General features: G+C 38.8%; 1 protein-coding gene across 2 annotated transcripts; it reads right to left on the bottom strand.

Moving 5' to 3' along the window:
* Positions 1-186: 186 nt before the first annotated feature.
* On the bottom strand, positions 187-26,619 carry LOC121727724 (trichohyalin-like). 2 transcript variants are annotated; one of them, XM_042115704.1, is made up of 11 exons: positions 26,382-26,619; positions 24,082-24,231; positions 9,169-9,342; positions 8,300-8,595; positions 7,894-7,975; positions 5,950-6,079; positions 5,128-5,234; positions 4,389-4,483; positions 1,294-1,396; positions 527-872; positions 187-493 (listed from the first exon to the last, which is right to left on the bottom strand). In XM_042115704.1, exons 1-11 carry the CDS (start codon positions 26,481-26,483, stop codon positions 189-191), a joined length of 1,890 nt encoding a protein of 629 aa, XP_041971638.1. In that variant the 5' UTR covers positions 26,484-26,619; the 3' UTR covers positions 187-188. The 2 variants fall into 2 exon arrangements, with proteins under 2 accessions (XP_041971638.1, XP_041971637.1); XM_042115703.1 differs by having other exon boundaries at positions 187-872.

Genomic DNA, 26,619 nt, shown 5'->3' with positions numbered 1-26,619 from the left:
CATTGTCTAATGTCCATTCTTGGTGACAGATTTTGTATCTATGATATAGCAAATGATTATTACTTTATCCGTTATTTTCTACCACGACGGAGCGAAGACGGATATAATTATACATTTTGAGTGAATATCAACATACTTGCCTTGTATCTTCAAGAGTCCTCTCTTAAGTTTTTGGAAGATTACAAATTCTACGTCTGTTTATTTTTGGACAGCATCTTATCAAGCTTCAACTGCTCCATTTGCAGCTGTCGTCTAATGGAGCCGAGTTGTGTGAGTATGCTGACCGGTTTGCCACCCTCATTGGGAACGGACTTCAAGATGTTCTTCTGTACCACCGGCACTCTCCATTTATCATCGACAATCTGCATCGCGTCACTCAGTCGCGTGTCCGGTTCACTGTGGACAGTCCGTTTGGGGGAATGTCTGAGCACAGGTATTGGAAGCGTGTCGTCGTCTCTCGTGTCTCTTGGCCTAGGTTTCGGTTTCGGTACCTGTATTTCCGTATTATCTTTATCGACTACTTTATTGTCATATCTTGTATCGTTTTTCTTCTCTTTAACTTCATGTGAGTAGTCGTACGCGATCTTTTCGCCGATCAAACTCTTCAACTTATCGTCTTTTTCGAACGCGTTCGATATTAGACTCTCTTTCGTCGGGTTAAGGTTCCTTCTTAAGTAATTCTCGACGTCGTAGTTATGTGAGAAGAGGGTATCTTCAGGTATATTCATAGAGTACGGTCGCCTCTCTCTGTACGGTCTGTCTGTATCTTGTGGAATATCAGGTTGTTTTAACTTCAGCAATCGTTCCTCCGCCTCTATTTCTTGCTGCAGTTTGTTCCGCTTGATGTCATACTCACTGGCGTGCTCTTTCATCTGAAAATAATTTATTAAACTAAATGTAACTAAAAATAATTAGATAATTTAATTAATACGCAAATTTTCCAATCTCTTAATTAATAAAACTAGTATTCAAGTGAAACATGATGTGATTTGAGCCTAAAGATAAAAGGTAGCTTTCGGATCAAGGCGACCGCGACGCGAGACCGAGACGCGAGACCGCGACCCACTGCTTTATATGAATTAATAGGAAGTGCTGACGGATGCAAGCGACCGAGTCGCACGACGTTTGGGCGTGGCCTTCATATTCCTGGGTCATGGATGTGTATTAGTATTGTTCCTGAGATTAGCGCGTTCAAACAAATAAACTAACAAACTCATCCGCTTTATAATATTAGTATAGATTAATTATTATTAATTTCTTCTTCCTAAGATCTGTCATTATTCTGTCGTGTACCTGTTGTGTGGCTGCCCGCTGTCGTTGCCGTTCTCGCTCGTGCGCCACTCTCAACCCGCGCAGCTGTTCTTCCAGCCGCCGCGTCTCCGCCTGCTCCAGCAGACTGGAACACCATCAGCAAACTTCATCCACTAGTTCTATACAATTTATTGACGGAGGCCGTCCACAACATTAAGATCGCCGAAAATGAAACCCATTTTTGGCGAGGCACAGTGTTCAATTTATATATATGTGTCTTGAACTGCTCCATTTGCAGCTGTCGTCTAATGGAGCCGAGTTGTGTGAGTATGCTGACTGGTTATCACCCCCATTGGGAATGGACTTCAAGATATTCTTCTGTACCACCGGCACCGGTTCAAGTTGTAGGTCTTTGGGAGACCGGAATCACAATTCGTGTCTTGCGACAACTATGCGCACTGCGCAGTGCACTGCATAATATGCATAGTTTTCAGCAGCCGAAAAATATTTTATACGAAAATTTTAACAGACAACATCTTGTGCTGTGAATCGCCTATTGTATAGTTGTCGCAAGATTGAAGATACGTCAGTAATCAGTAATCACAAATCACGCTGTAGGGCGCGATGGAATCTTACTGTCGGAGGCCTCGCACAGTGGAAAATTTGGGTCCGTATCGGATCAAAAATCTGTAACTTTTTTTTTTTTCATCGTATAACAAGGTTTTTCATCGTATTGTATTGAGATTTGGCACATGTATACAGTGATATACAAAGATTTTAAAAATATTCAATTTTGTATTTTTTTTCAATGAATACATATTTATTTTAGGTAAAAAAAGAAAAGAGAAAAAAGTAATACGAGTAGTATATATTTTATGTTTATTTTTTATAAATAAGTACTAATATGAGTAAAATTAAGAAAACTTAAACAATTACTTATCACACAAGCATAAAAAAATACATATCATTAGACAAATTTTAGAATTTATTATTAGACTCAAATTAGACAAATCTTATAGTATTATAGTTTTTATTTATATAACTAGGTTTTAGTTACTTAAGGTTTTAGTTTTTCTCTGTGTATAAGTAATTTGTGCACGGAGAATTGCATGTACTACCAATCATAGAACTGCTAACATAAATTCGCGCAGTTTCTAAGGCATAAACTCCAAATTTTTCGGGATCGATCATCATTCCAGAAGATAGAGCTTGTAAAATAATATACAAGCGTTTAATCAATGTTTCATCAACACCTGTTATGTTCGCTGAGCAAGTGTAATTGTAAAAGAACCTTCATGCTGTATTTCCATCACTTGAGTTTCCACTTACTTGACGAGGTTTGTCGATAATTAATCCTAGCTCTTCCCTGAAACGTTTTTGAACAAATTCCTTCTTTTCTTTCTTCTGTTGTAGCAGACCAAGTCTTAAAGTCAAAATTTTAGCAAATGTTTAATACCATTTACATGCTGCGAATCCAGGCATGCAATGTGGATAATCCATATTGGTAAGCACTTTCAGTTTCAGGTCACTTTTAATTGGTCATTCATATCCTGACTCTAGCCAGCTTGTATTATTCCGAATAAATTTGTCCTTTTTCCGTGATGCTTAAGCCCAGCGCTTATTGAAAAAAGGCAGAATATGTCTTTGAATGTCACCAATTACAAAACACAAGTTGTTTTCAGAAACATTTAATGTTTGCTGTAGAACTATGGACAACGATTCCAAGGTTCTGCCACGCTCGATATAGGGAATGATGAAATCGCCCTTAGTATAGTTGGAAGTTGAAATTTTAATGGAAATAACCAATTTAAATAAGTGTCACTTAATATGAAATACACGCTGAAGTGTGCAATTTGAAGATATTTGCTTCCCCTTATATACTGGTTTTTTAGATATGAAATACGTACTAATATCAATGTTATGGTATATTTACTCACGCAGGACGAGTGCAAAATAGATGATAAGCTATTGCTATCAAAATATTGTGATTAATATTGTTTTTGTAAACTATGTCAGCAGTAACCGCAAAAGATACCGAACTATCTACTCCGACCTCTATCACATTTTTTCCCATAACTTCCAGGACCGCAAACTTCCGCACATAATTTTTTTAATTTTTCATTTATGAATAGTTTGGCTATCAAATAACACATAAAGTTGCGCGTGGGGAGACGTGGGTAAATGTGAAAACCTTCGATGAAAAAAAAAAATAAGTGAAAAATAGGGCATGTCAATTTTTAAGTACTTACTCAAAAATAAAAAGCATATTTAAAAAGGTTAATAGCTCATTATTAAGAACATAAAATATCCTTTTTAAAAATGTATAAAACCGCATGCATGTGCTAAACACTTTTTTCACAATATTCATTTGAATTATGTGTATGCAAACATTTGAATGAGCTATCCGCTACTTCAACTTACTTCAACCTATGATAAAAAAATATTTATGCAGTTTTAGTAGAAAAAAATGTCTGATTAGGATTATTTGGTTATTAGAGTATCGAATTCAATAAATATTTCATTCAAATTGTGATATTTTTAAAAACCATTTATGATATGCTCTAGTTCTACCATTTTCCATAGTGCCTCGGTCCAAGCGCCTCGTGCCCTCGGACCACGGAGATTTTTTAGGATCCCGTACCCAAAGGGTAAAAATGGGACCCTATTACTAAGACTTTGTTGTCTGTCCGTCTGTCGCCAGGCTGTATCTCAAGAACCGCTATAGGTTAACTTCTGAAATTTTCACAGATTGTGTATATCTGTTGCCGCTATAATAACAAATACTATATAACTTAATAATATTTTAGGGGGGCTCCCATACAGCAAACGTGATTTTTTTTTGGCCTTTTTCGCTCGTAATCAATAATGATAAGAGGTAGGCACTTGAAATTTTCAACAAGGCCTTAAATATATGTGTACTTACTTTAATAATTAATAATAATATTTAAATAAAATAAATAATTAAGGGGCGCTCCCATACAAAAAACACAATTTTTAGCTAATTTTTCTCCGGTACGGAACCCTTCGTACGCGAGTCCGACTCGCACTTGGCCGATTATTTAGACAAAAGTTTTATAATTCAGGGGGCCTCGCCAAATATGTCTTGCCACATCAAACCTAAGTCTTGCACTGCTTACCGTTCCCTGGCGGTGCGCTGGTTCCGCAGCCGCTGCTGCTCCTGTATCTGGTGTCGCAGCTCGCGCTCGTACCACCGCCGCCGCTCCAGTGCCTCCTGTACGATTTATATTGCCTCAGCATGAATAAGCCAGCTTGATTATACTACCCTGCCTATGAGCCCGCTTGACCGGGATACAAGTACAATATAATTTATTGAGCTTCGAGTATGATATACCGCAAGGTATATCATACTCGAAGCTCAATAAATTCAATAATTAGGGTACTACGAGTATAAATTCCAACCGAATGAGATCGTGGAATAGGTAATTTTTTTATCGGCCCATTGTTTCTCATTGTGTAAATACTAAAAACTTTAATATTTGAGTTGTCTTGGTGAACGCGATTATTTTAGATCGATAAAATGCCTTTACGATAGGTCATAAAGTGTTATTTTATAGGCACGATAAGAAGTGACAAAAACTCGTGCGAGATATAATTTAGGTTTTGTAACTAATCTTATTTAGGTTTTGTAACTAATCTGACTAATAATCTAATTTAGGTTTTGTAACTAATCTAACTAATAATCTAATTCAGGTTTTGTAACTAATCTAAGTAATAATCTAATTTAGGTTTTGTAACTAATCTAACTAATAATCTAATTTAGGTTTTGTAACTAATCTAACTAATAATCTAATTCAGGTTTTGTAACTAATCTAACTAATAATCTAATTTAGGTTTTGTAATGCTCAGAAGGTGTACCTTTTCAGCGAGCTCGTTCCTCAGCTGCACGGCGTCGCCGTCCAGTATAGAGGGCTGGTAGCGCGGCACCGTGCGCGCCTCGCGACTTGGTGCGCCCACCGGCTTGTCTGTAAATCAAACAACAGTATATGACACTAGCTAACTTTTGAAAACGTTTTTCTGTTTAACTAAAACTTAGGTTTTATGTTCCTGTAGTAGAAACTGCATTATGATCGATTTACACGGGTGACTAACGGGTCGATTTTAGTCACCCGGCAAGTCACCAATCGACAGTAGTATTCGCAGCAAGCGATCGCTTGCGATTGAGCGTTTGCACGGTCGATTTTAGTCACCAGCCGCATGCGGCCGTTGGCCGCACGACTTTGGGGCTTGCGACTTTAGCCGCATGCGGCGTAGTCGAATTGCCATTTACACGGTCGATTTTCGCCGTGCGGCGTAAATCGTGCGGCTTTAGTCACCCGTGTAAATCGGCCATTAGGCTGCCTTCACATCCGCGCGGCTCGTTTTAGTATTAGAAGTCGCGCGGCTGCCGCACTACTCGCGACCTAATGTGAAGGCAGCCTTAGAGGCGTTAAACACGGTTTTCTGGATGGGTGATAAATGTAGAACTCGCTCGAGTCGACCGCCGATGCAGCGAAGGAGGGGTTATAATATCTCTCTCCCTTTTTATGCGGCAAAAATGCCTGGTCCTGCTAATTGCTATTGAGTATTCACTTCTGCCGGAATTTTAATTGCGAACCGTTATATTTTAATGTAAAACCGTAAACTTATAATAATCAAACAGGAAGTAAGTCCAACATACAAATAATTTCAAACTATTACCGAAGTCCCCGCAGCTCCGGCGGCGCTCCCGCCACGTCGGCCAGGCGCAGGGCTCCGTTCGCGGCTCGGCGGTGTGTGGGGACAGCTCGCGCTCCGCCTCCGTCAGTAGGTTGCATAGCTGGCGGTTCGGCTGGAAACAGAAACATCACCCTATTTTTTTTTTATGAAATAAGGGGGCAAACGAGCAAACGGGTCACCTGATGGAAAGCAACTTCCGTCGCTCATGGACACTCGCAGCATCAGAAGTGCTGCAGGTGCGTTGCCGGCCTTTTAAGAGGGAATAGTGTAATAGGAGAGGATAGGGAAGGGAAGGGAAGAGAATAGGGGAGGGTAGGGAAGGGAATAGGGTAGGGGATTGGGCCTCCGGTAAACTCACTCACTCGGCGAAACACAGCGCTATTTCACGCCGGTTTTCTGTGAAAACGTGGTATTTCTCCGGTCGAGCCGGCCCATTCGTGCCGAAGCATGGCTCTCCCGCGTATAAAATTGTATCTTGGCGGTCTTCTTATGTGACAGATCACAGACGACAGAAGATATTGTATAAAAAACAAGTGAAATGCGTGTCAGATTCAGCAACATTGACTAGGTACTTTGTGAATATTCCAAATATCGTTATTAATATCGAGCAATAAATAGACAAGAAATGACGTTTGTTGTATGGGCGCATAGGAGCTGCGTTGCGAGGAATGTGTTTTTGAGAACAAATAGTATTACTGTGCGGAGCGAGGTTACGCTGCCCTTTCTATTCTGTTGGATAAAACATATTCCTTGCAACGCAGCTTAACTCAGCTCTGGTGGTAACACAGCCTAAGACTGCGTTTCCACCAGAGCTGAGCGGAGCTGTCGCGCTGAGCGATGTCATGGCAAAGTCATGTCAATGAAGCGATTCTATTGGTTTTCAAAAACACATTCCTCGCAACACAGCTCCGCTCAGCTCTGGTGGAAAGGCAGCCTTAGAGTCTTATCACTCTAGCAGTGCGCAATCTTTACGCAGTGGTCTTAATGCTCTGAACACGCGGCGAATTTGAGACGCTCACTATGTGGACGCCGCGCATTGCCCCACCCACTGTGTGATTTGTGGCTGGATTTATATTATACGTCCGCCCGAACGCAGTTTGGCGGCTACACCGCGAGATGATAAACAAATGTATGTATAAATTGACAGCGCGACTGCGCTGCTATTTAAGGTGACGCCGCGTTAAAGTAAAAAACCGTGTTGGATATATTTTAGATTGCTTATTTTCTATGAGACCGCGCAAGCAATAGAACAGCAAAAAATGGAAATGGCGTAAGCGACAAAATGGTTTTTGTCGCGTAATTTTAAAACCATAAATACATTTCATATAAGCTATGAGCAAATTAAAGTGTATGCCTGAACCAATTTATGTAGTAATTTTGGGAGCTTAAACCACTCTCATCTGTTGGCAAAATAGGAATCCCTTTTTTTACAGAGGTCTTTTTGATTGATTATTCTGTGTTATAAATGTTGACCAATCGTGTTATGCTATGGGTAATTCAAATACAAAAACATGATGAATACTGTCAATGAACTTTAATTTCTTAGCTTTAGTCATTGCTGCGAAAAATCGATATCGCTACAGCCAAATTATCAAGACGTCGCCTTAAATAAATCGTTACATTTGCTTCCCATCTCGCGGTGTAGCGGCAAAACCGCACGTTCGCGCCGCATTATATAAATCCTACTGGATATATAGAGCTACTGCTCTACCATGAGTTTAAAGCTATAGTATTTATCGATACTCGATACAGACTACGTAAATATTTAGTATGGCGATTTTAGTTCCGCAAGTGACCGCTAGAGGCGCTGTAAAATTTGCCATACTAAAATTTTACGGTAGTCGGTTTCGAGTAACGAGAAATACTATAGCTTTATACTCATGGTAGAGCTACTGTCTTACAATGTGGTGTCGCGTTTGGCGTTACCGTGTATAGACGGTCGTCTGTCTGCACGGCGACGGAGAGCGGTGCGCTGCCCGCGTCCACCTGCACGCCCGTGTCCACCTTACTGCGAAACATAAAATAGAGTTAGGAGGAATACTCGATAAAACATGCGTAATAAGAACGGCATAAAATGTTTAATATAACAATAATGATAGCGGAAACATAAATATTTACATACTTTGTTACTTTTAACATAAATTATAATATTAGCCTATGTCACATAGAGAAATATTACGAATCTGATTTGACAATAAAGAAATTAAGATCTTAGTTACAATTAGTCGTTTAGACTCTGCATTGAAATTTGAAACATACATACAAAATCTCTTACATTTGGTTTCGCACTAGGGAAAAGAAGATTGTAGTAAACTTATGCAACTTTACTTACGTGACATACGACAAGTTGGTAGGGCCCGTATAGGTATAACTAGCGCGTCGTATCTCCGGACTTCTGTCTCGCTCTCGCTGCACTCTCCTCTCTCGTTCTAACTCCAATCTTCGGTCCTCGAACTCTCTTCTGTCTTGCTCTAACTCAACTCTTCTATCTCGCTCCAGCTCCAGTCGTCTTTCCCGCTCTACCTCCTCTCTCTGCCTTTGTCTCTCTTCTTCAAGGCGCTCCTTTTCCTCTCGCTCGCGCCGTTCTCTCTCCGCTTGTTCTTTGGCTTCCTGTTTCTTTTTTGCTTGCTGAAAAATTACATTTAATATTATTATAAGTTCTATCAACCATGTTTGATGCAGTATTGTATAGTAGCATGTCGCCGCAACGTAGATGTTGCTAAGCTTTAAGTTGAGACCCCACTATGTAAAACACACAAAACATTGTACTGCAAAAGAGGGACGCGTCACGTCGCTGTTAATTATTTATCTTTGCAGAAAGTCGTATGAGGTAAGCCGCACTTCGTATGTGGCAGCGACGCTGCGCGAGTCGCGACTCAAGACGTCAGCAGTTACTATGAAACGTGAAGTGTCGCGTCCGCGTCGCTCCACTGCAACTGCAGCATAGTGCGGTCTCGCCTTAAAGGCCAAGCGGCTTAACCATTACTCCGTTTCGATGACGCATGGCCACTATTCAGTAGCAGCGTTAGGCGACTGCCCACGGCGCCGGATGGAAAGGGGCGACGAAGGCAGTCAAAAAGGGGCGCCGCAGTCGCTTACTTTTTTAGCTTTACCAGCACCCTGGGTGCCGATGAAATCTCGTCCAGGGCTTTGGTAGTGCTAAAACCGGCACTGCCAGTATTCTCCAGCCTCATCACTCACCTGGTCCAGCATCTCCCGGTACTGCCGCTGCTGCGCCCGCCGCAGCGTGTGTCGCCGTCGCTCGTACTCGCCGAGGCCGCGCAGCGCGTCGCCCGGCGTGCGCTCGCCGCGGACTAGCGGGTTGTTGGGGGAGTACTCGCCCGCTCGCAGCATCACGGGGAGGCCGAGGTAGCGCTAAAAGAAAAGTCAGATATTAAAGAGGAGGAAAAACCACCCTTAGATCTGTGTAGGGGTGGTTGGACAGCCAGAGACACAAGGGATACCTATCTACAGCCCTGGATTTATAAATAGGCCGTATAGGGCCGTTCTAGGAAACGCCAGGTTAAATGTTATTGAAGAGAAAAAAACCACCCTTAGATCTGTTTAGGGGTGGTCGGACAGCCAGAGACCCTTCTCTTTTCAATGAATTTGAGTTCGGTCGGCACCGCTCGCTACGACCTGGTACCGAACTTTTATCGAAGGACTCATTCCATCATTTTTACCGCTCATTTAGTTATTGGACTGCTCAATTATTTTTATTAGAATTGGCATTATATACGATAAAATAACCGACTAATTGATTTTTTTTACTGTCCATATTTTACTGTCACAACACTTTATCAACCGCCATTAAATTAGATAACTGCTCAATATTTTTTTCAACTGACCATAATAACATCTCGAATATTTATTTAAATAACAGCTCAAAAAGTTAGTTCCCCTTAAAAATAGCTAAATAATATAAGTTTAGTTGAAACAAAGGCACAGCGTGAGACTATAAATAATTGTAGAGATAAAATCTTCTCCTTATGTAATGAGTTTGACCCAATCTTTACAATTAACAAAGCATTTATAATATGAAAGTTTTACACCTCAACGTTAAAAGTTTTACGATTCAGGGGAACTCACACGGAGCCTCGAGTTTGACTCAAGAGTCTGATCTTTAGTCGTCCTCGTTATCTATACTAATATTATAAATGCGAAAGTATCTCTGTCTGTCTGTCTGTCTGTCTCGCTTTCACGCCAAAACTACCAAACCGATTGTAATGAAATTTTGTATACAGATAGTTTAAAGCCTGAGAAAGGACATAGGCTACGTTTTTACTGGAAAAAAGGGTTGTAAGGGGGTGAAAATACGAAAATTTGTTCAAATTAAGTTAGTTCCAAAAATTCATACTAGATGGCGCCGTGCGTCTCTTACATCGCGCTAACGCTTGCCCAACATATTTCTATAAGAGGTGGTATCATCATACTTTAAGTTTTTTCGATTGTTATTTCTTTTTTACGTTATTTAGATTGTTATTTCTTTTTTACGTTATTTAATAAGTCAGTACTTTATATTATATACAGAGACGTAACCTTAAACCTATCAATGATAAATAGTTTATGGGGAAAGTTGTGTAATTGGGGGGCTAAATAAGCTTTAAAATTTGGCATAAAATATAAAGTTTGATTTTAAAAATGAAATATTATGTGCACACTGCACAGCTGTGTTGATTTAAGGGGTTTTCTTTATAAAAGCTTTTGACACCAATTTTGTTGCCATCGCGCGCTATAAACTGAAGTCCACGCGGACGAAGTCGCGGGCAACAGCTAGTCAATAATAATTTATCTCAATTTGCAGACATCAAAATGGTCACACTGAGTGAGCCTTAATTATTAAATCTTGACTAATAAACATGTCCGATTCTTTAGTCATGCAAAAAACATCTCAAAAGGCAAAAAACAGCCCCGATCTTCAATTTTTTTCAGGCGGGGCAAAAACTAAAAAATGCCGCCTCCCCAACCTACTTATTTATGTTTATTTTCACCTTTATCATCCCTATAATTTCAGCTATCAATATTATGTAGGATATAATATATAATTAACAGGGTAGGGTTTAAAAGCGTGCGGGAGCCGGGCGCGCATTTTGAACTATGCCTACGCGCCTCGCGAATAATAAATGTTCGTGCAGCATGTCTCACTCCGCAGTCCCCACTCCGCGATCAGGGTATCGGTCAAGTTGATATGGCCATTAAATTGCTGTACTTGTGCTATTACATATTTTATTACGTGGTCAATGATGAGTTGTACATTGGTCCGTCAAGTATGAATTTTGCCGCCCCCTGAATTTGCCGCCCGGGGCACAGACCCCGGCTTGCCCCCCCCTTAGATTCGGGGCTGGCAAACAATAAAATGACCGATGACTTCATAATAATCCCTCCAAATATTTTGTTAGTGGATGGTGCTATACATAATGAATTGAGGTTAAAAACCTCTCGCTATGCTAATAACATGTCCAGCGTTTAATTGCAACGTGATTCATCATCATCTCTCACGCGACGGTCGTTTGTCATGCTAATAACTATACTGTATTAACCGTGACGGTGGCGTTAATGTTATATTCCGCCATGTCAGCAATAAAGTTATGATCCTGCCGACTGCCCCTCCTGAATATGACCTCTTTTATGCGACAAGTAAATACCTAAAACTTACCTAAGTAATAACCGTTTAGTTGAATTTAATACGGTGTACCGTGTATACGTAACGAGTTTCGACCAAACCAAATACCACGTAGGTAGACAGTAGGATTGAACCATCAACTAATTTAGAATTGCCATTTGTTATCGAATCACGCTTTCATCAAATATAATAGAAGGCATTGATCATTCAAATAGAAGCCATGATTTTTTGACAAACGAGTAACGACTAACTAGGTAAAGTTTACTAGATCCAATCAACAAAATCTAATTATCAGATTTAAAGCGATAGTGTAAACAGAGGACGGAAGCGTTCCGCGCTTCGCTGGACTTCCGCCAGCGGCAGACAGAACAATGGCGGACAATTATGGGCTAATGACGATATCGTGTTGATGAAGTCTGAGTTCTGACTACCAGACGATAAAATTACGCGTAGCTCTAAAACCTACCGGAATAGGCATGATGACTATTTTTTTTTCTTATCGGTAATTGAAAAACACTTAAAAAATAGAAACATAGTTGAAAGAATGACTCTGATAGCTTAAAAATTCACCAAGATATGACAATTCAAATATCTCATAAAAAAGACCTGCCCGAAACGTTCCATACAAAGTGCTACGAAAGTATGACGTCAGTCTTTCGTAGTTTGTACGCATCGGGAGACAACTTTGTTCGCCAAGTATATTAAATATTGCGTTTATGAAAGTGGTTTCATAACAAAAGTTGCTTTTTATTGCATAAGTTATCGAATTGTATACAAATATTAAGAAATTTAATTGAAAAAAATCTTGACTTCAATATCCAACTTTGAAGGTGCATAACAAAAAAAATACAAATGCTATCAAGCTGAAATTTTGGGAACACTTATTTTTTACCGTGATTTCTTTATTTTATTAACAAAATTCGCTAATCTTTGACCTTGTCATCATCCCTATTGTACGGCAAGTTTTTAAGCACCTCCACAAAAAACTTTTTCTCCCTCCAACCAATGCCGACGACATATTGACACGACGCGCATTAACAGGAAAAGCGCCCTTAGAATAGCCTCCAAAGAAGGGTTTCTCTCAACGAAAGGACAGACATATCCTTTGATTCTGTCAGTGTTTCTATTCCTTCGCATTTCTACTGTGGCTATACTAAGCCTGCTGTTACGAGTATAGTACTAACGCACGTGATGGTAATGACGTCACCTGCACATTAAGAAATATCCTTCAAAGAAAGGGTTTCCTTCAAGGGAAGAATAGACAGTGACAAATTGGCTAAGGAAATCTGTCAATAATATATCCTTTAAATCTTTTAGTGCATTTGTTTCTTTGCATTTCTACTGTGGCATTTCCCAAGCCTTTTTTTAGGAAGGGAAATGTTTTACTGCGCCCCCGGGGGTAGGGGTATTCGGACTCCCCCCGGCTCAATGCGCCGGAGGTTTACCGACTAAACCCCCCCCCCCCCCCCCCATGCCATCATCAACGTTACTTGCGAGTGGCATTACCAAGCCTGCATCAGTTATAATTCTACTGCAAGTGCTGGTACGACTAGGAAACAACCGTATGCAAAAACACTTTAACATTAAAGAAATTAGGCGTGAAACAATAATTTACATACGAAGTAAATACATAATCGCTTTTTGCTCACAAAAAACTCTCGTTGGTGTTAATAATTACAGAAGGCACGTGTTGCTAATAACTTAATGCTTTCTCCGCGCCTCATTGCGCGTCGTAATGTTTTTGTTTAGTGCTATTTAAATAATTATTAGTGTTCAGTGGTCTTTATGTTCATAGCAAGGAAAAAATGCATCCGTAAGTTTGCCAATGCAGAGTGAACAAAATGTGGAATGAAGTAAGTGTTAAAGGTGTTTCTACACCTTGAGGACATTGCGAGAGGCCTTCACAGCAGTGAAGTTACTCGTAGATGTTAGACTATAAGAAATGTGGAGCTTGCGCAATTTGCAACACACTTCATTCCATAATTTGCCCACTCTAGGTACACGGTAAAGCATTTTTCAGCCAAAGGTGACCAAAGTCAAACATCTTTTCAGACAAAGTCACAGTCATCGAAGAAGGCATCCTCAGAAGGCTTACCAACTTTATTTTGAAATATTGGTTTAAGATGTCTGATACGGTCTGATTAAAATTGCACAAACAATCAGAAAACAGGGGTAGATTTGATTAAATATTACATGTGAACTATACGCTTTTGTCAAATGTCAAACGTCTTATAATGTCGCTACTTCACTATCTTCCAAGGTTATATGAAATTATTATTTTTAACAAAAAATTAAAACCGACTTCCAAGGTAAAAACAATAATAACATCCTTATAATATGAACTAAAAAGTATTAAATAATTTTTCCTATCTAATAGTGCCTTTTTCCGAATTCGGCTAAACTTCAAGTATTTCTGTACTCAATCTTCATTTTGAAGTCGGTACCAGATAGCTGAATCTTTAGTTCTCTGACAGAATATTTGAAACTTTTGGAACTGGCACCGACTTCAAAATTATAAAGATTGAGTACAGAAATAGTTGAGGTTTAGCCGAATTCGGAAAAAGGCACTATTAGATAAGAAAAATTATTTAATACTTTTTAGTTCATATTATAAGGATGTTATTATTGTTTTCACCTTGGAAGTCGGTTTTAATTTTTTGTTAAAAATAATAATTTCACTCTTTTTAGTTACTTACCTACTAACCATCGCGTAAGAAAATACTTCAACCCCTTAATATTATCTTAATCTTGGTAAATGTTTACAAGCCTACCCCAATTTATTTGACAAACTACTACAAAAGAAAGTCGACGGAGCTCCGCTACGCGGGGCTCCTATATCTGGGTGTTGTGGTCTAAGTTCCAACCTAACCTAACCTACTTTTGGACTTTCTAGATTGTGTTTGTTTTTGTTTTGGCGGGGGGCTGCGCCCCCCCCCCCCCCCCCCCCTTCGATATCCGTGGCTGAGTAGTTAAGTAAGACCGACTCATCACAGCCTTGAGATGCCTTAAAAATACTTCGTAAACATCAGAAAACAGATGATCTTATCTGAAGATTACGAAAATCTCAAATGCGAATTTCTTCTAAACGGAAAGTATACTGGCGGTGGAAACGGTAAGTAGGAGTTTTTCTCACCCAAAACAATCCTCCTTAACCCATGTCACCAACATTTAATTGACGTAGGTTCCAAAACCTTAGCCAAATTTTCGCCATACTAACAAGGGTCACATTTCGGCCTGTCTTTCGACAGGGGTTGATTTTTGAGAAAAGTTTATCTGAGCTTTTTTGCTCCCCTTGGCGCCCCCTATCGATTGGTATATTCAAAAAGGGTGGTTATAAGAGGTTAAAATTTTGCTGAAAAATTTTTCTAAGTATTTTTTCCATAGTGCCTCGTTTCCTTCAGTCCAACCCAAATGTGTGCCTTACGCTCTAGAGTAAAGGTTGAATTTGTTACTTATGTTCAATTTTGTGGTACTTGAAATATTATGTATTTTGAAACAACATTAAGTATATTTTTTTATATTATAAAATCGCTTTGAAATATACCAAATAAATAAGGACATAACGTGATGACTGATGATATTTTATGGTAACATTTTAAACTTTCGCGTTGCATTATAATGAAACTTTTTAATCGGGACTTAACGCGACTTATTTAAGTAGTAACTTACTACTTAAATAAGTCGCGTTAAGTCCCGATTAAAAAGTTTCGATATTTTATGGTGTTGTGTGTATATTGTATCCATATACAACCATGTGAGTTGTGACATTGGTGACCCTGACATGGTAGTGATGATGATGATGATGAATGTAATTTGCATAGTAGCATATGCTTTCAGTTCTTAAAACAACGCCTAAGCCCCCAAACTTGTATCTATAAGGAATCCGGAGTTCTCTTAGTATCTTCGGAACCATAGTATACCTTGGTGCAAAATCTTGCGTTTTGGTAGCATATGCTTAGGATGCTTCTCATAAAACCAAAATCACCATATGTTTCCATATAAATTTTGAGGAGTTCCCTCGATTACTCATGGATCCCATCATCAGATCACCACTTTTGTGAAAATGGGACCAAATTGGAGTGAAACCTAATATAACAAAATAAAAATTTTGAAAATCGGTTCACAAACGGCGGAGTAGTGGTCGAACATACAAAAATAAAAAATAAATAAAAAAATAAAAAAAATATATCCACAGCCGAATATATAACCTCCTCGTTTTTTGGAAGTCGGTTAACAAAATAATAATATCTTATGCACTTTAGCGAGAACATAAGAAAGTCGCAGTATTTGTATATTTTAAGGTTAGGGAAGTTAGTTAGAGTCATCTTATTCATCTATCTAAGTATACATAGTTAGTATACACAAAAATAAATTAGTAATTTTGTTGGTTTCGCTTAAACACAAAAATATTTGTTTCTTTGTTTAACTTTTCTAGTATCTTTATATATAAAACACAAAGGTGACTGACTGACATGGTGATCTATCAACGCACAGCCTAAACCACTGACGGATCGGGCTTAATTTTGCATGCTGGTAGATGTTATGACGTAGGCATCCGCTAAGAAAGGATTTTAACCCCAAGGGGTTAAAATAGGGGATGAAAGTTTGTATATATAATATTACTTCTTAACGCGATCGAAGCTGCGGGCAAAAGCTCGTATCTTATATGTGTGAAAACTTGTAATTGGCTTTCCTGTGTTATTTTAAAACTACTTGTCTGTAAGTTTTCCTAAATAAATAAAATAAAATAAGTAAATTAGTAATTTTGTTAGTCTCGCTAAGACTCGAGAACCGATTTGGCTAATTTTAGTCTTAAAATGTTTGTAGAAGTCCAGGGAAGGTTTATATTAAGAGGAAAGTGATACGAATTTCACCGGGTCATCAAGTGCTTGTATAAATTGATTTTACATCAAATCATAATAACTACAAGTTCGTTACTCGTTATTTATTATTTACAAACGGCAACATAACGAAGCTTTTACTTAGCATTGATCTAATCCAGGGGTTCCCAAGCTGTGCGCCGCGGCGCGCGGTGCCCTGGTGCGCCGTGGAAAGGCAAGAGGGGCGCCGTGAGTCGATCCTCCATCCTTATCCGAAACCACAAATATCAAAAAAATAAAATTATAGATATTTTTAAGACTATTTATGTAGCTTTTTCTAATAGCTAGGTAGAGTAGGGCACCGTGACAAAATATTGACGTGCAACTGCGCCGCAGGCGGAAAATGTTTGGGAACCCCTGAATTCTAATCTATTATTGAGTCAATGTTTGCTCGAAATAGTTGCATCATTACCTTTTCAATGATTATCGAGCTTTGTTTGAGTTAGTGTGGTAACAAATAATTTAGATTTAGTTTGTTATTATTTTTAGCAATATTCATAACAAACTAAATTTAAACTATGGATTTCCGCAAAGTAACGCCTGATTCCATTAACCAAATAATTTAGATCTATAAGAACCTATATCTAGCATCTATTTTACAAGACTATAATCTATACCTATGCGTGTAAAGTGGGCGACACTGATATTGCTTTCTGCATCATTGGCTAGCCATTCCAATAACTGCCTTAATCTTAGGTAATCATAGACAAGACCTGAAAAAGTTGATTGATGAAAAATTATTTGAGTCCCCCCAAACGCGCGGAAAGATCACAAGCAAATGTAATATGTAAATGATAGAGCGACCACGCCGCTATTTAAATAAATCGTTACATACATTAGTTTGCAATCTCGCGGTGTAGCGGCCAAACTGCGCGTTTGATAACGACGCATAATATAAAACCAGCCTTAGGCTGCGTTTCTACTGAAGCGGAGCGGAGCTTAGCGGTGCCCGAATTGACCAATCGTGCTATTCCAGCGGAATGACAGTGAAGATTTCGAGCATGGTGATTGGTCAATTCGGCACCGCTAAGCTCCGCTCCGCTTCAGTGGAAACGCAGCCTTAGCCTTAGTTAAACATGTCATCTTTCTCATTCCTCGCATGAAACGAAAGGCACAGGATTACCAGCAACCCACTGCACTAGCGTAAGTAAGCCCCGTATAATATTACCCATTTATTGCGTTAGGCTCAGGTTGCGTGCTAGATAATAGATACAAAGTAACACGCCCTAGGGCTCTGCCCTGCATTCAATTAAATAATCATGCAGGGGAAAATGAAAAGCAAACAACGGCGAACGGGCCTGGATAATAAATAACTTCATCGAAACCATCTTTTGTATTTATGAGGGAATGACTTGTTTTGTTTTAGGTCTCTTTACGTAATCCATACTGTTATTATAAATACGAAAGTTTGTCAGTCTGTCTGTGTGTTACCTCTTCACGCTCAAACCGCTAAACCGGTTTGCTGAAATATGGTATGGAGATTTGAGTCTCGTGAAATGACGTAAGATGCTTTTTATCCTGTAAAAATGTACGGTTCTCGTGCGATAAAAGGAGTTGCAGGCGTCAACTAGTTAATATACAGTGTGTTTGTGTAAACACCGTTATCCTTGAAACCATCAAATGACAATGAAAGAAGAGAAAAAAAGAAGAATAAATCATCATCTACTCCATATACAAATCCGAATATAGAAAAGATTTTGTTCATCTTTATTTTTCCCTATATTTTGCTTGTTACATAATATATTTCTATCGGGCTCCTGTCAAGTACCTGGGTATAAACGTAATAACAACATTTTTGTGAGAAATAGGTTAAGAATTAAGATGGGTACCGGTCACCGGATCATATAGAATGTACCCATTCTGAAATGACGGCCAGACTAGAGCACAGTTCTTTGCCATAATCGTGACAAATTCATCCTGCATTGTATTCTATTAAGCTTAGCACAGCTATTGATCATTTATATTGAGACTTCAATCAACATGGAACTGTATAAAACTACCCCAATTATTAGGGCATAAAATTAACCTAGCAAAAAAGAATTCATAAAAGAAATAGAAAAGCTACAAAGCCGCACCAATTGAAGTGGAAAATGCTCATATTAAGCTAAAACAGTAGTACTTACTCAATCTTTTTTCATACGGGCCATAAACTTGTTTAACTATATTGGGGTCGCGGGCCACAACCAACATTTAAGGGGTTAAAAAAATAGCGTTTTTTTTTTTTTTTTGAGATTTAAAAGTCAAAAAGAATACGCCTTTTACGGCGGCTTTGCACTATCTTGCCGGTGGGCGTTAATTTCGGAATGACAACTTCACGCAGGTCACGTAAAGTCTAGGCGGGCCGCATACGGCTCGCGGGCCGCAGGTTGGGTATGTCTGAGCTATAAGCTAGGCCGCAATGCAATCAGACTTCAGACGGAGTTCTGTGACCCAGAAACTGTAATTACCATATTTCGTGCCGACTGCCTCGCCGGCTAAACAATCACACATTACCCAAACAAACCGTCTAACATGGTATTATAACTGGCGATTCCTATCAAAACAAGCAACAAGAATAATTGAAAAATCCCAATGGGATTATGGATGTTCAAAATATTTGGCATATTTTGAACATCCAACTTGAATGACAATTTGAATGCAGAATTTTGATCTATCATCTTCCATCCGCCGGCTATACTGAAACTAAACTTTGTTAATTCATCTTGAGAATCAAGAGTATGGACGTTGGATGTTTGAATTTTTACAAGCGCGTGTTGTCTGCATTAACAATAGGTACTGGTGATCCACCCATTGTTACCCAATTTCGGAACATGGAAACCTTAAATAATAGGATATGATATGGTCATACGACTAATAGGATATGATATTCTGAATAAAATAATAAAGTAAGGCTTAACGCAACCCCATATTACCTAGATAACACATCGTTAATCTTTTAAATTACATGCATAAATCCTATGTTTTATTTTAAAAACAATACGCCAAAACTTTTGCATTCAGAAATGGCTTTGAATAAAAAAAAAGTATTACACTACAAAATGCAGAGCACTAAAACCGTAATATCCATAAGATTATTAAAATCTACATACCAATCATAAAATACACTTTCCATTCATACCAACGTTGCACAATAACCGTAACTTTAACCTATTAAAAGTGCATTTTTATGCTGTAGGGAAAATTAAATTCGGAATACGTTCGATACCGCGCAGCCGGCGACGGCAGACGCAATTCGCGAACTGACGATACAATTCCATATAGTGCTATGGACATGGTTCCTGGAATGTTCCCCAGTAGAAATTCTTGTACCGAGTACGGTCCCCGGACGATACAGTGTAGTTCCATGCGATGCGATAGTTCCAAGCACGTTCCGAATTCTTGTACGGAACATTTCTAAGACAAGGAACACATTCCGGAACTTTCCACCTAGGAATATGTTTTGGAAAGTTCCCCGGATTAGGAACATATTCAGAAACGGTTCCCAGATTAGGAACATCCTTCGGACTAGGGACATATTCCGGAATATTCTGCGGTACATTTTCCGGGATTGTACCGTGCATTTCAAGGTCCTATGAGCCGCATTGCGAGTGCGTCCCGCTCATAATTTTCGCCCACTTCGCGAAATGAAAAACGATTTCATACTTCAAAGTTCAGACCTCGAAAGTTTGCAATTTGCAGTTGGAACGCATCCAATGGAATGTCAAGGGTAGTATGATTTCAATGAGACTAGCAGACGCCCGCAACCTCACATCAATGATTTAGTGCGAGGATTACAAAGGGAGTCTTTCTACGGTAGAATATTAAAGGGACATATTCACAAAGGACGTGGACTCTATTAGATTTTAGAATCTTTCGTTGGCCTTCTGAGGTGATGATGATTTTTAGACTTCTGGATATTTTCCTTAGCATAAATCACAAAATTATAACCATCATGTTATAATATAATATCATCAGAAAACCATCAGTCATAACAAAATATTTGATAATTTCTTTTTTGCCCGCCTGCAACTGATTTTACTGCAAATGCAGAAACCGCTCACTCACTAAGCGTTTTCTTTGACGGATTTAATTGAAAAGCGAGAGGGTTCATTTAATGAGAGAAACTGCAACGCCATGAAGCATTTTAAGTTCACTTTCAACTTAAATTTATTACAAAATACAATCCCTACAACCTTTTGATTTTAGAATTGTAAATTGTAAATTCTAAGGGAGAAACTATATATTATGTATTTTATTTATTTCCCCGGCAAAAGAGATGATCGCAAGTCAAAAGCATTTGAAGGCACCTCATGTATTCATAGTCAGGAAGCAGCTCTAGATTTTAGAGTGACCTCGCTGCACCACATTAACTGAGAAAATGATACTTTATGTCTATTACTCATGTATACCATGCATCTTTGACGTCAATTTTTCCACAAAATAGATGGAGAGCATTCTAGAACGTTCCTCTCTATATTTTAGGCGGTCAATATTTCTAGGGTGTGGAGAGCCTTGGCTAGGACGGCCCAAAGGGTGCGGCCTATGTCTATAATATTGCATTAACTTAATTAGCCTATATTGCTGATGGCTTGCTATTTAAATATGGCAAAATAAATTGCTGTTACGGTAAATGCCTCACCCATACGGATATTAGAAACTAGATGACGCCCGCAACTCCGTTGCGTTAAAATTCGTTTATCGCGCGCGAACCGTACATTTTCCGGGATAAAAAGTATCCTATACGGTCCCATACCAAATTTCTTGCCAAAGTTCCTCTCAAGTTACCTCTTCACGCCCAAACCACTGAGTCGATATTGCTGAAAGGTATGGAGATACTTTCGAGTCCCAAAATAGGAAATAGGATACTTTTTATCCCGGAAAAATTTGTTGTAATATATTCCCTATTGGGGAGCAAAAGACCAATAAGTACCATCAGAAATAAGATACATATAAATATTAAATGTCTCTTTCCAATATGAAGCCAAATATATTCGTGGTCTAAACCTTGGTGTAGCGAGATTCGAGAACCTTCTCCAGATTTAACAAATCGGTTTCAAACGATCATGGAATACTTTTGGCTCCGACAACACTGCGACTCCTACATACTTAAAGTACTGTCGCGCTTACAAGTCCTTTTTCTTTTTAATGCGACAGTTTGAATACTTACGAAATAGGACGGACAAGGCAAACGAAGAGATTGTGTTTTTGACATTTTACGCAAAAACGTCTGAAGCAAGATCGCGCTTATGTATGTAACGATACAGTTATACAATTTTATGTCATTGTCAAGTCACTTTTTTACGTACCGCATACAGACAAAACACTTACTAAAACGTCTGTAAGTATAGTTTTCTTGGGTTTTAAATTTCATGAAATAACTACATATTGTAGTTTTCAATATAGGAGCGGCGCTGAAGTCATGTTCAGGTATTTTAAGCCATAACTCATTAGCAATTTTTTCACATCAGCATACTAAAATGACTGTGACGTCATCAGTCATGGATGGCGCGATTGTTTTAACAACGTGATCAAAATAATTATGGATACAACGTTTGTGTTGTTAAATTGAGGATGGCGTGCGACTTGAATCTTATGTTTTAATTTCTTTATTTCTGTAAGTATGTTTGTCCTATCATTTCAGTTTAGTTGTAACACGCAAAAATATTCAATCCTGGATTGTTTGAAATATATTTGAAATGAGGTTCAAGATTACCTTGAAAGACTAAGGGCCTGTTTCACCACTTTCTGATAAGTGCCGGATAGGAGCTATCCCCAACTTTTCTAACAGATAGAGTATACTGTATCTGCACTTAATGTAGAAGGAAAACGTTCGGAAGGTCAAAAAATTAAAAATCGAACAAAATGCATTTTCGGGAAAACTTGCCTTATTATGTTGTTAAGAAAGTCAGCCCATCTCTCTACCTAGGCTTCCTGTCTCCTTCGCATTAGAATCTTTGCATTGATATTAGCAGCCTTGGTCTAACAGTCGTCTATTATAGTCTGCTGTTAGACCAATTTATGAGTGAATCGTAATGCGGCCTACGTGAACGTACAGTGTTCAGGAGCCATGCGAGGTCCTTCACGGCTGTTATTTCATTAATTTACCGAGGTTAAAACTTACATCATTAATCATTACCATCAAATTCTATCCACGATTATCATCGTTAATGATTGTAATGAAAGGTCCCTGAGTTGTTTTCTTGAAGAGTAGTTTCGGTCTTGGATTGTACCAATTAAACTGTTTTTTTTTTACTTTGCTTTGGCAATTAGGTCCAAAACAGGCACACTTAATCCATCGGACTCTGCTTTCTTCTCATACCACCGATGCGTGTGCCTGTGTGAAAAAAAAACATTTTCTACATGTACCAGTAACGAAGATTGGTTCCTCAGAGGATAGCCCTCACTGTATAGATATTAGGAGATAACTAGAGGAACTTCAAAGTTCAAAAACTTTATAGGCACAGTCTTTTAAACGTATGATGTCCAAACTCCAATAGTAATAAAGTCGTTCTGCACTGGTGTACAAATTACAATGTACATGTACAAATAATATTATTTGCCAGATTGCGTCCTCTAAGAGTGGAAGTCTCCTAACTCCTTGGTTGATTTGACAATGATATTTCCTTGAACTTGGAGGCAGAACCAATTACCATAACTTTTCGTGGAAGCTTAATACGACGTCCAATTTTTATGGTTCAAAGCCTTTATTGACAGGTAATTAGAGGTTCCGCTTACATGGGACGTACATATTTGTGTAGAAAAGGCAAACAATGAGAAGCAAAAAACTGTAGAACTAGGAAGCTATCCTTATATCTCCGGGCAAATAAAGAATGTCGTGTTTTTGTTTTGTCTAAGATCAGCATTCAGCAAGTTACCACATGCCGGTAATTTCTTGTTTCGTATGCCGCCTAATATATAAAGATTACAAAGTTATGTTTAATTAAGTGTTTGGTCAAATAATAGATAGTGTTAATAAAGAACGAAAACTTCTTACGTTACATACTACATCCCGTTCAAGACACTATAGATTATTTCAAAGCATTACCTTTTCACATACCATAATTCAGGGGTCACCAAATGGCGGACCGCGGTCGGTCGGATGTTTAAAGATGAAGTTCGTTAAAAATAAATTTAGGTCTCGATTTACTGATCTTCAGGAATTAATGTCAATAGCTTGCACCAATTTCACTCCAAACAAGCAACAAAAATTGACACTTTTCTCATTGATATATGTAAATAAATACCTCTGTAATTTCCGTAATTTTATGTGTGGACCGTGAAGGTCATTTTATTTCTTAAAATGGACCCCGAGCGAAACTAATTGGTGGCCCCTGCCATAATTAATTAAAATCCAAGCTTCTCTTATCGTGCGTGTCATAGTCCGCGCGCGGATCTGGCCCGCATGAAAGTTGCCCGCATGGCGCATCCTCTCATTTCATTAGATGTCTATCCTGTCATGCGGACAACACGCGCGTGTTCAAGAGAATGTTGCCACCCGCTTGCGGACCAGATCCGGGTGACAACACGCATAACAGGAAAAGCGTCCTAAGTAGACTTTTTTGTATAAGTCTAACAAACATCCATCCATCCTCACAAACCTCTACATTTATAGTAACAGTTGGATATACTCACCCTTATATACCTCTCCAAGTCTGGTGGTATACCACCATTTACTGGTGTCTCATGCGTGGTGGTTTCAGGTTGCTGATTGCTTGCGTCATTCTCTGCGGTCTTCGGACTCGCGGCCTCAGGCGTGAACGTCACGTTCTTGGTATCTTTGGCCTGAAATGGAAGCAGATTTTAAAAAGTCTCCTCCAGACACCTTTTAGGCTGCGTTTCCACCAGAGATATGTTGCGAGGAATACGTTTTTGAGAACCAATAGAATTGCTTCATTGACGTGACCTCGCTCAGCGCAGCGGTTCTATTGGATCTTAAAAACACGTTCTTCGCAACAGCCAACACATCTCTCGTGGAAACGCAGCCAGGTGGCGTTCCGATTCTCGCGGCACGCGAAAAAAATTCATACACAATGCCACTTTATGAAGTAGCCTATAGATTTTATTTTGGTCTACGACACTACACAGCAGTTCGGTCGCTAGATCAATGTCGGTAGAAAATGAAATGTATACAGTATAGGCTTTGACGCCTATAGCCTTGTTCATGGTGGCGTTTTATTAGAATTTTTGTTGGTCGCGGTTGCCTGCCTCCTCGCGATCGGAAAGCTGCATTAGGAGTAGTTTTTCTGAAAGAGAGCTATTAAGTACTTACTTTCCGTAATATTAGCTATGTCCACACTGTGCACTTTCATCTTCAATTTGTCAAGATTGAATGTAATTGAATGCGTTAAGGAACGTAACGCCAATATTGTCATTTTTGAAGTTTTGAATACGGTCAAAAGGCATGCGTCGCGGGGATACCTCACGTTCGCTGTTGACTGCGCTATAACGCATGCCCTTGACGAACAGAAAAAGGCACAGTGTGGACAAAGCTATTTTGTTTTAAAAATGTTAATTACGATATGCCTAAAAAACTTAAACCATTAGAATTAATACAAGTTATATTATAAATGCGAGTGTCTGTCTATTACCTCTTTATGCTCAAACCACTGAATCGATACAGACGAAATTTGGTATTGTTACTGCTTTGCCGGCAATTAACGATAGTTTCTATATCAGAAAATGTATGAATGTCAGTGCACCAAGTTGCAGGCAACAACTAGTCTAGTATAATCCACTGAAAGTGGAGCAGTCTTAATGCTTAATCAATATTTTGATATCTTGTGTGAAGTCACTGACACTACTATTTAATTTTATTGTATTGTGGTTTCCTGCTAAGTGCTAACTGCTAAGGAACAATAACAAAAACAGAGGTCTGCTGAGGCTTTGCTGTTTGTCTATCTTTCACTGGGCAGTATTTTCTTTAACAGTATGTAACAACCTTTGTAACAACCAGAAAACTATAATAATTGTAACAATTAAAACATGTTTTTTATTATAAAGACCTTTTTACAATATTTTGTGTGGAACCCTCACACTGTAATGTTTACTGTTGTATGAAGATGCAACGGTAAAAAATACAGTGTGAGGTTTTGGAGAGTAAGTAATATTTAAAATTTTTACTGTAAAGTTAAAAGAAATCTATCACATTATCTTGTTTTGTATTTAGTAAGTTTTATTTATTAGGCCTTGTTACTTTTATATTTTATCTGAGATATCTAAGGGCTCCTGCACACGGGCCACTGGCCACAACCACAAAATGCCGCTGTCAGCATATTTCCTGTAGTTTTCATAAATTTTTTTACGCCGGTGGCCACCACATGCTGCAACGATTCACTTTACGACCAATAGACTAGCTGAAACGGCGTTTGTGGCTGTCGCGTGTGGCCCGTGTGTGGCACCACTAAAGGTTTTTGTGGTCCTGGATTACAACGTTACCGCTGCAACTGTTGTAATCCAGGGATTACAACAGTTGCAGCGGTAACGTTTGAACGCCACAAATTATTTACTGTCAAGATAGTCCAGTAAAATAGCAAATCATTTTCATCCAATTTACCTATTCTTTCATAAACTCTTGGTTTAAATTGATTTAAAATAGAGTTTTATAACAACATTCTATGGCACTCATATAAACAAATGGGTGTAATAAGTTTTTAGAAGTTTCTATAAGTATAGTGAATACAGCCTTAAATTATGAATAACAATAATTTATTCCCATGAAAACATGCATTAAGTACTTACATAGTATAATGTTAACACATAAGTTTGATAAATTACTTGAAGACTTTTGTAGACAAAAAAAAACACAGACCGATCTGCAGTCTGCACCGGCAGCCGGCGAAAAGTCAACTGGCACTACTGGCAGAAAATCGATAGCAGACTGGGCAGATTTTGAAGCGATTCATTAGCAACAGGTGGGACTATATTTTACTCACGGTATCATTGTCCGCCGGTGACAAGCCTAGCAACGTTTTCTCTACTTCTATCTCACGCCTTTTCTCTGTAATTAGCCTTTCTAAATCCACTGAAGATAACATCGCCGACAGTGTGCCGACAGTTCACAGTAGTCAGTACTTCTATTTCGGGTATTTCAAGTTAATGGTTATCAAGCTTAACAAAGTCTTTCAGTTTAGTTTTTTGTTAATTATAATTAACAAAGACAATTTTATACAA

Source organism: Aricia agestis, chromosome 6 (assembly GCF_905147365.1).
Source record: "Aricia agestis chromosome 6, ilAriAges1.1, whole genome shotgun sequence".
In the NCBI taxonomy this organism is placed as follows: domain Eukaryota; kingdom Metazoa; phylum Arthropoda; class Insecta; order Lepidoptera; family Lycaenidae; genus Aricia; species Aricia agestis.
This window is presented reverse-complemented; position numbering and strand designations above follow the sequence as displayed.

What these genes read in the sequence shown, in the direction of transcription:
- LOC121727724 (XM_042115703.1), bottom strand. Translation starts at nt 26,483, where the DNA reads ATGTTATCTTCAGTGGATTTAGAAAGGCTAATTACAGAGAAAAGGCGT. An exon ending in CACCGGCGGACAATGATACC is followed by an intron (nt 24,232 to 26,381) that starts GTGAGTAAAATA and finishes CTTCCATTTCAG; the next exon opens with GCCAAAGATACCAAGAACGT. An exon ending in CAGCGCACCGCCAGGGAACG is followed by an intron (nt 1,397 to 4,388) that starts GTAAGCAGTGCA and finishes ATGGTGTTCCAG; the next exon opens with TCTGCTGGAGCAGGCGGAGA.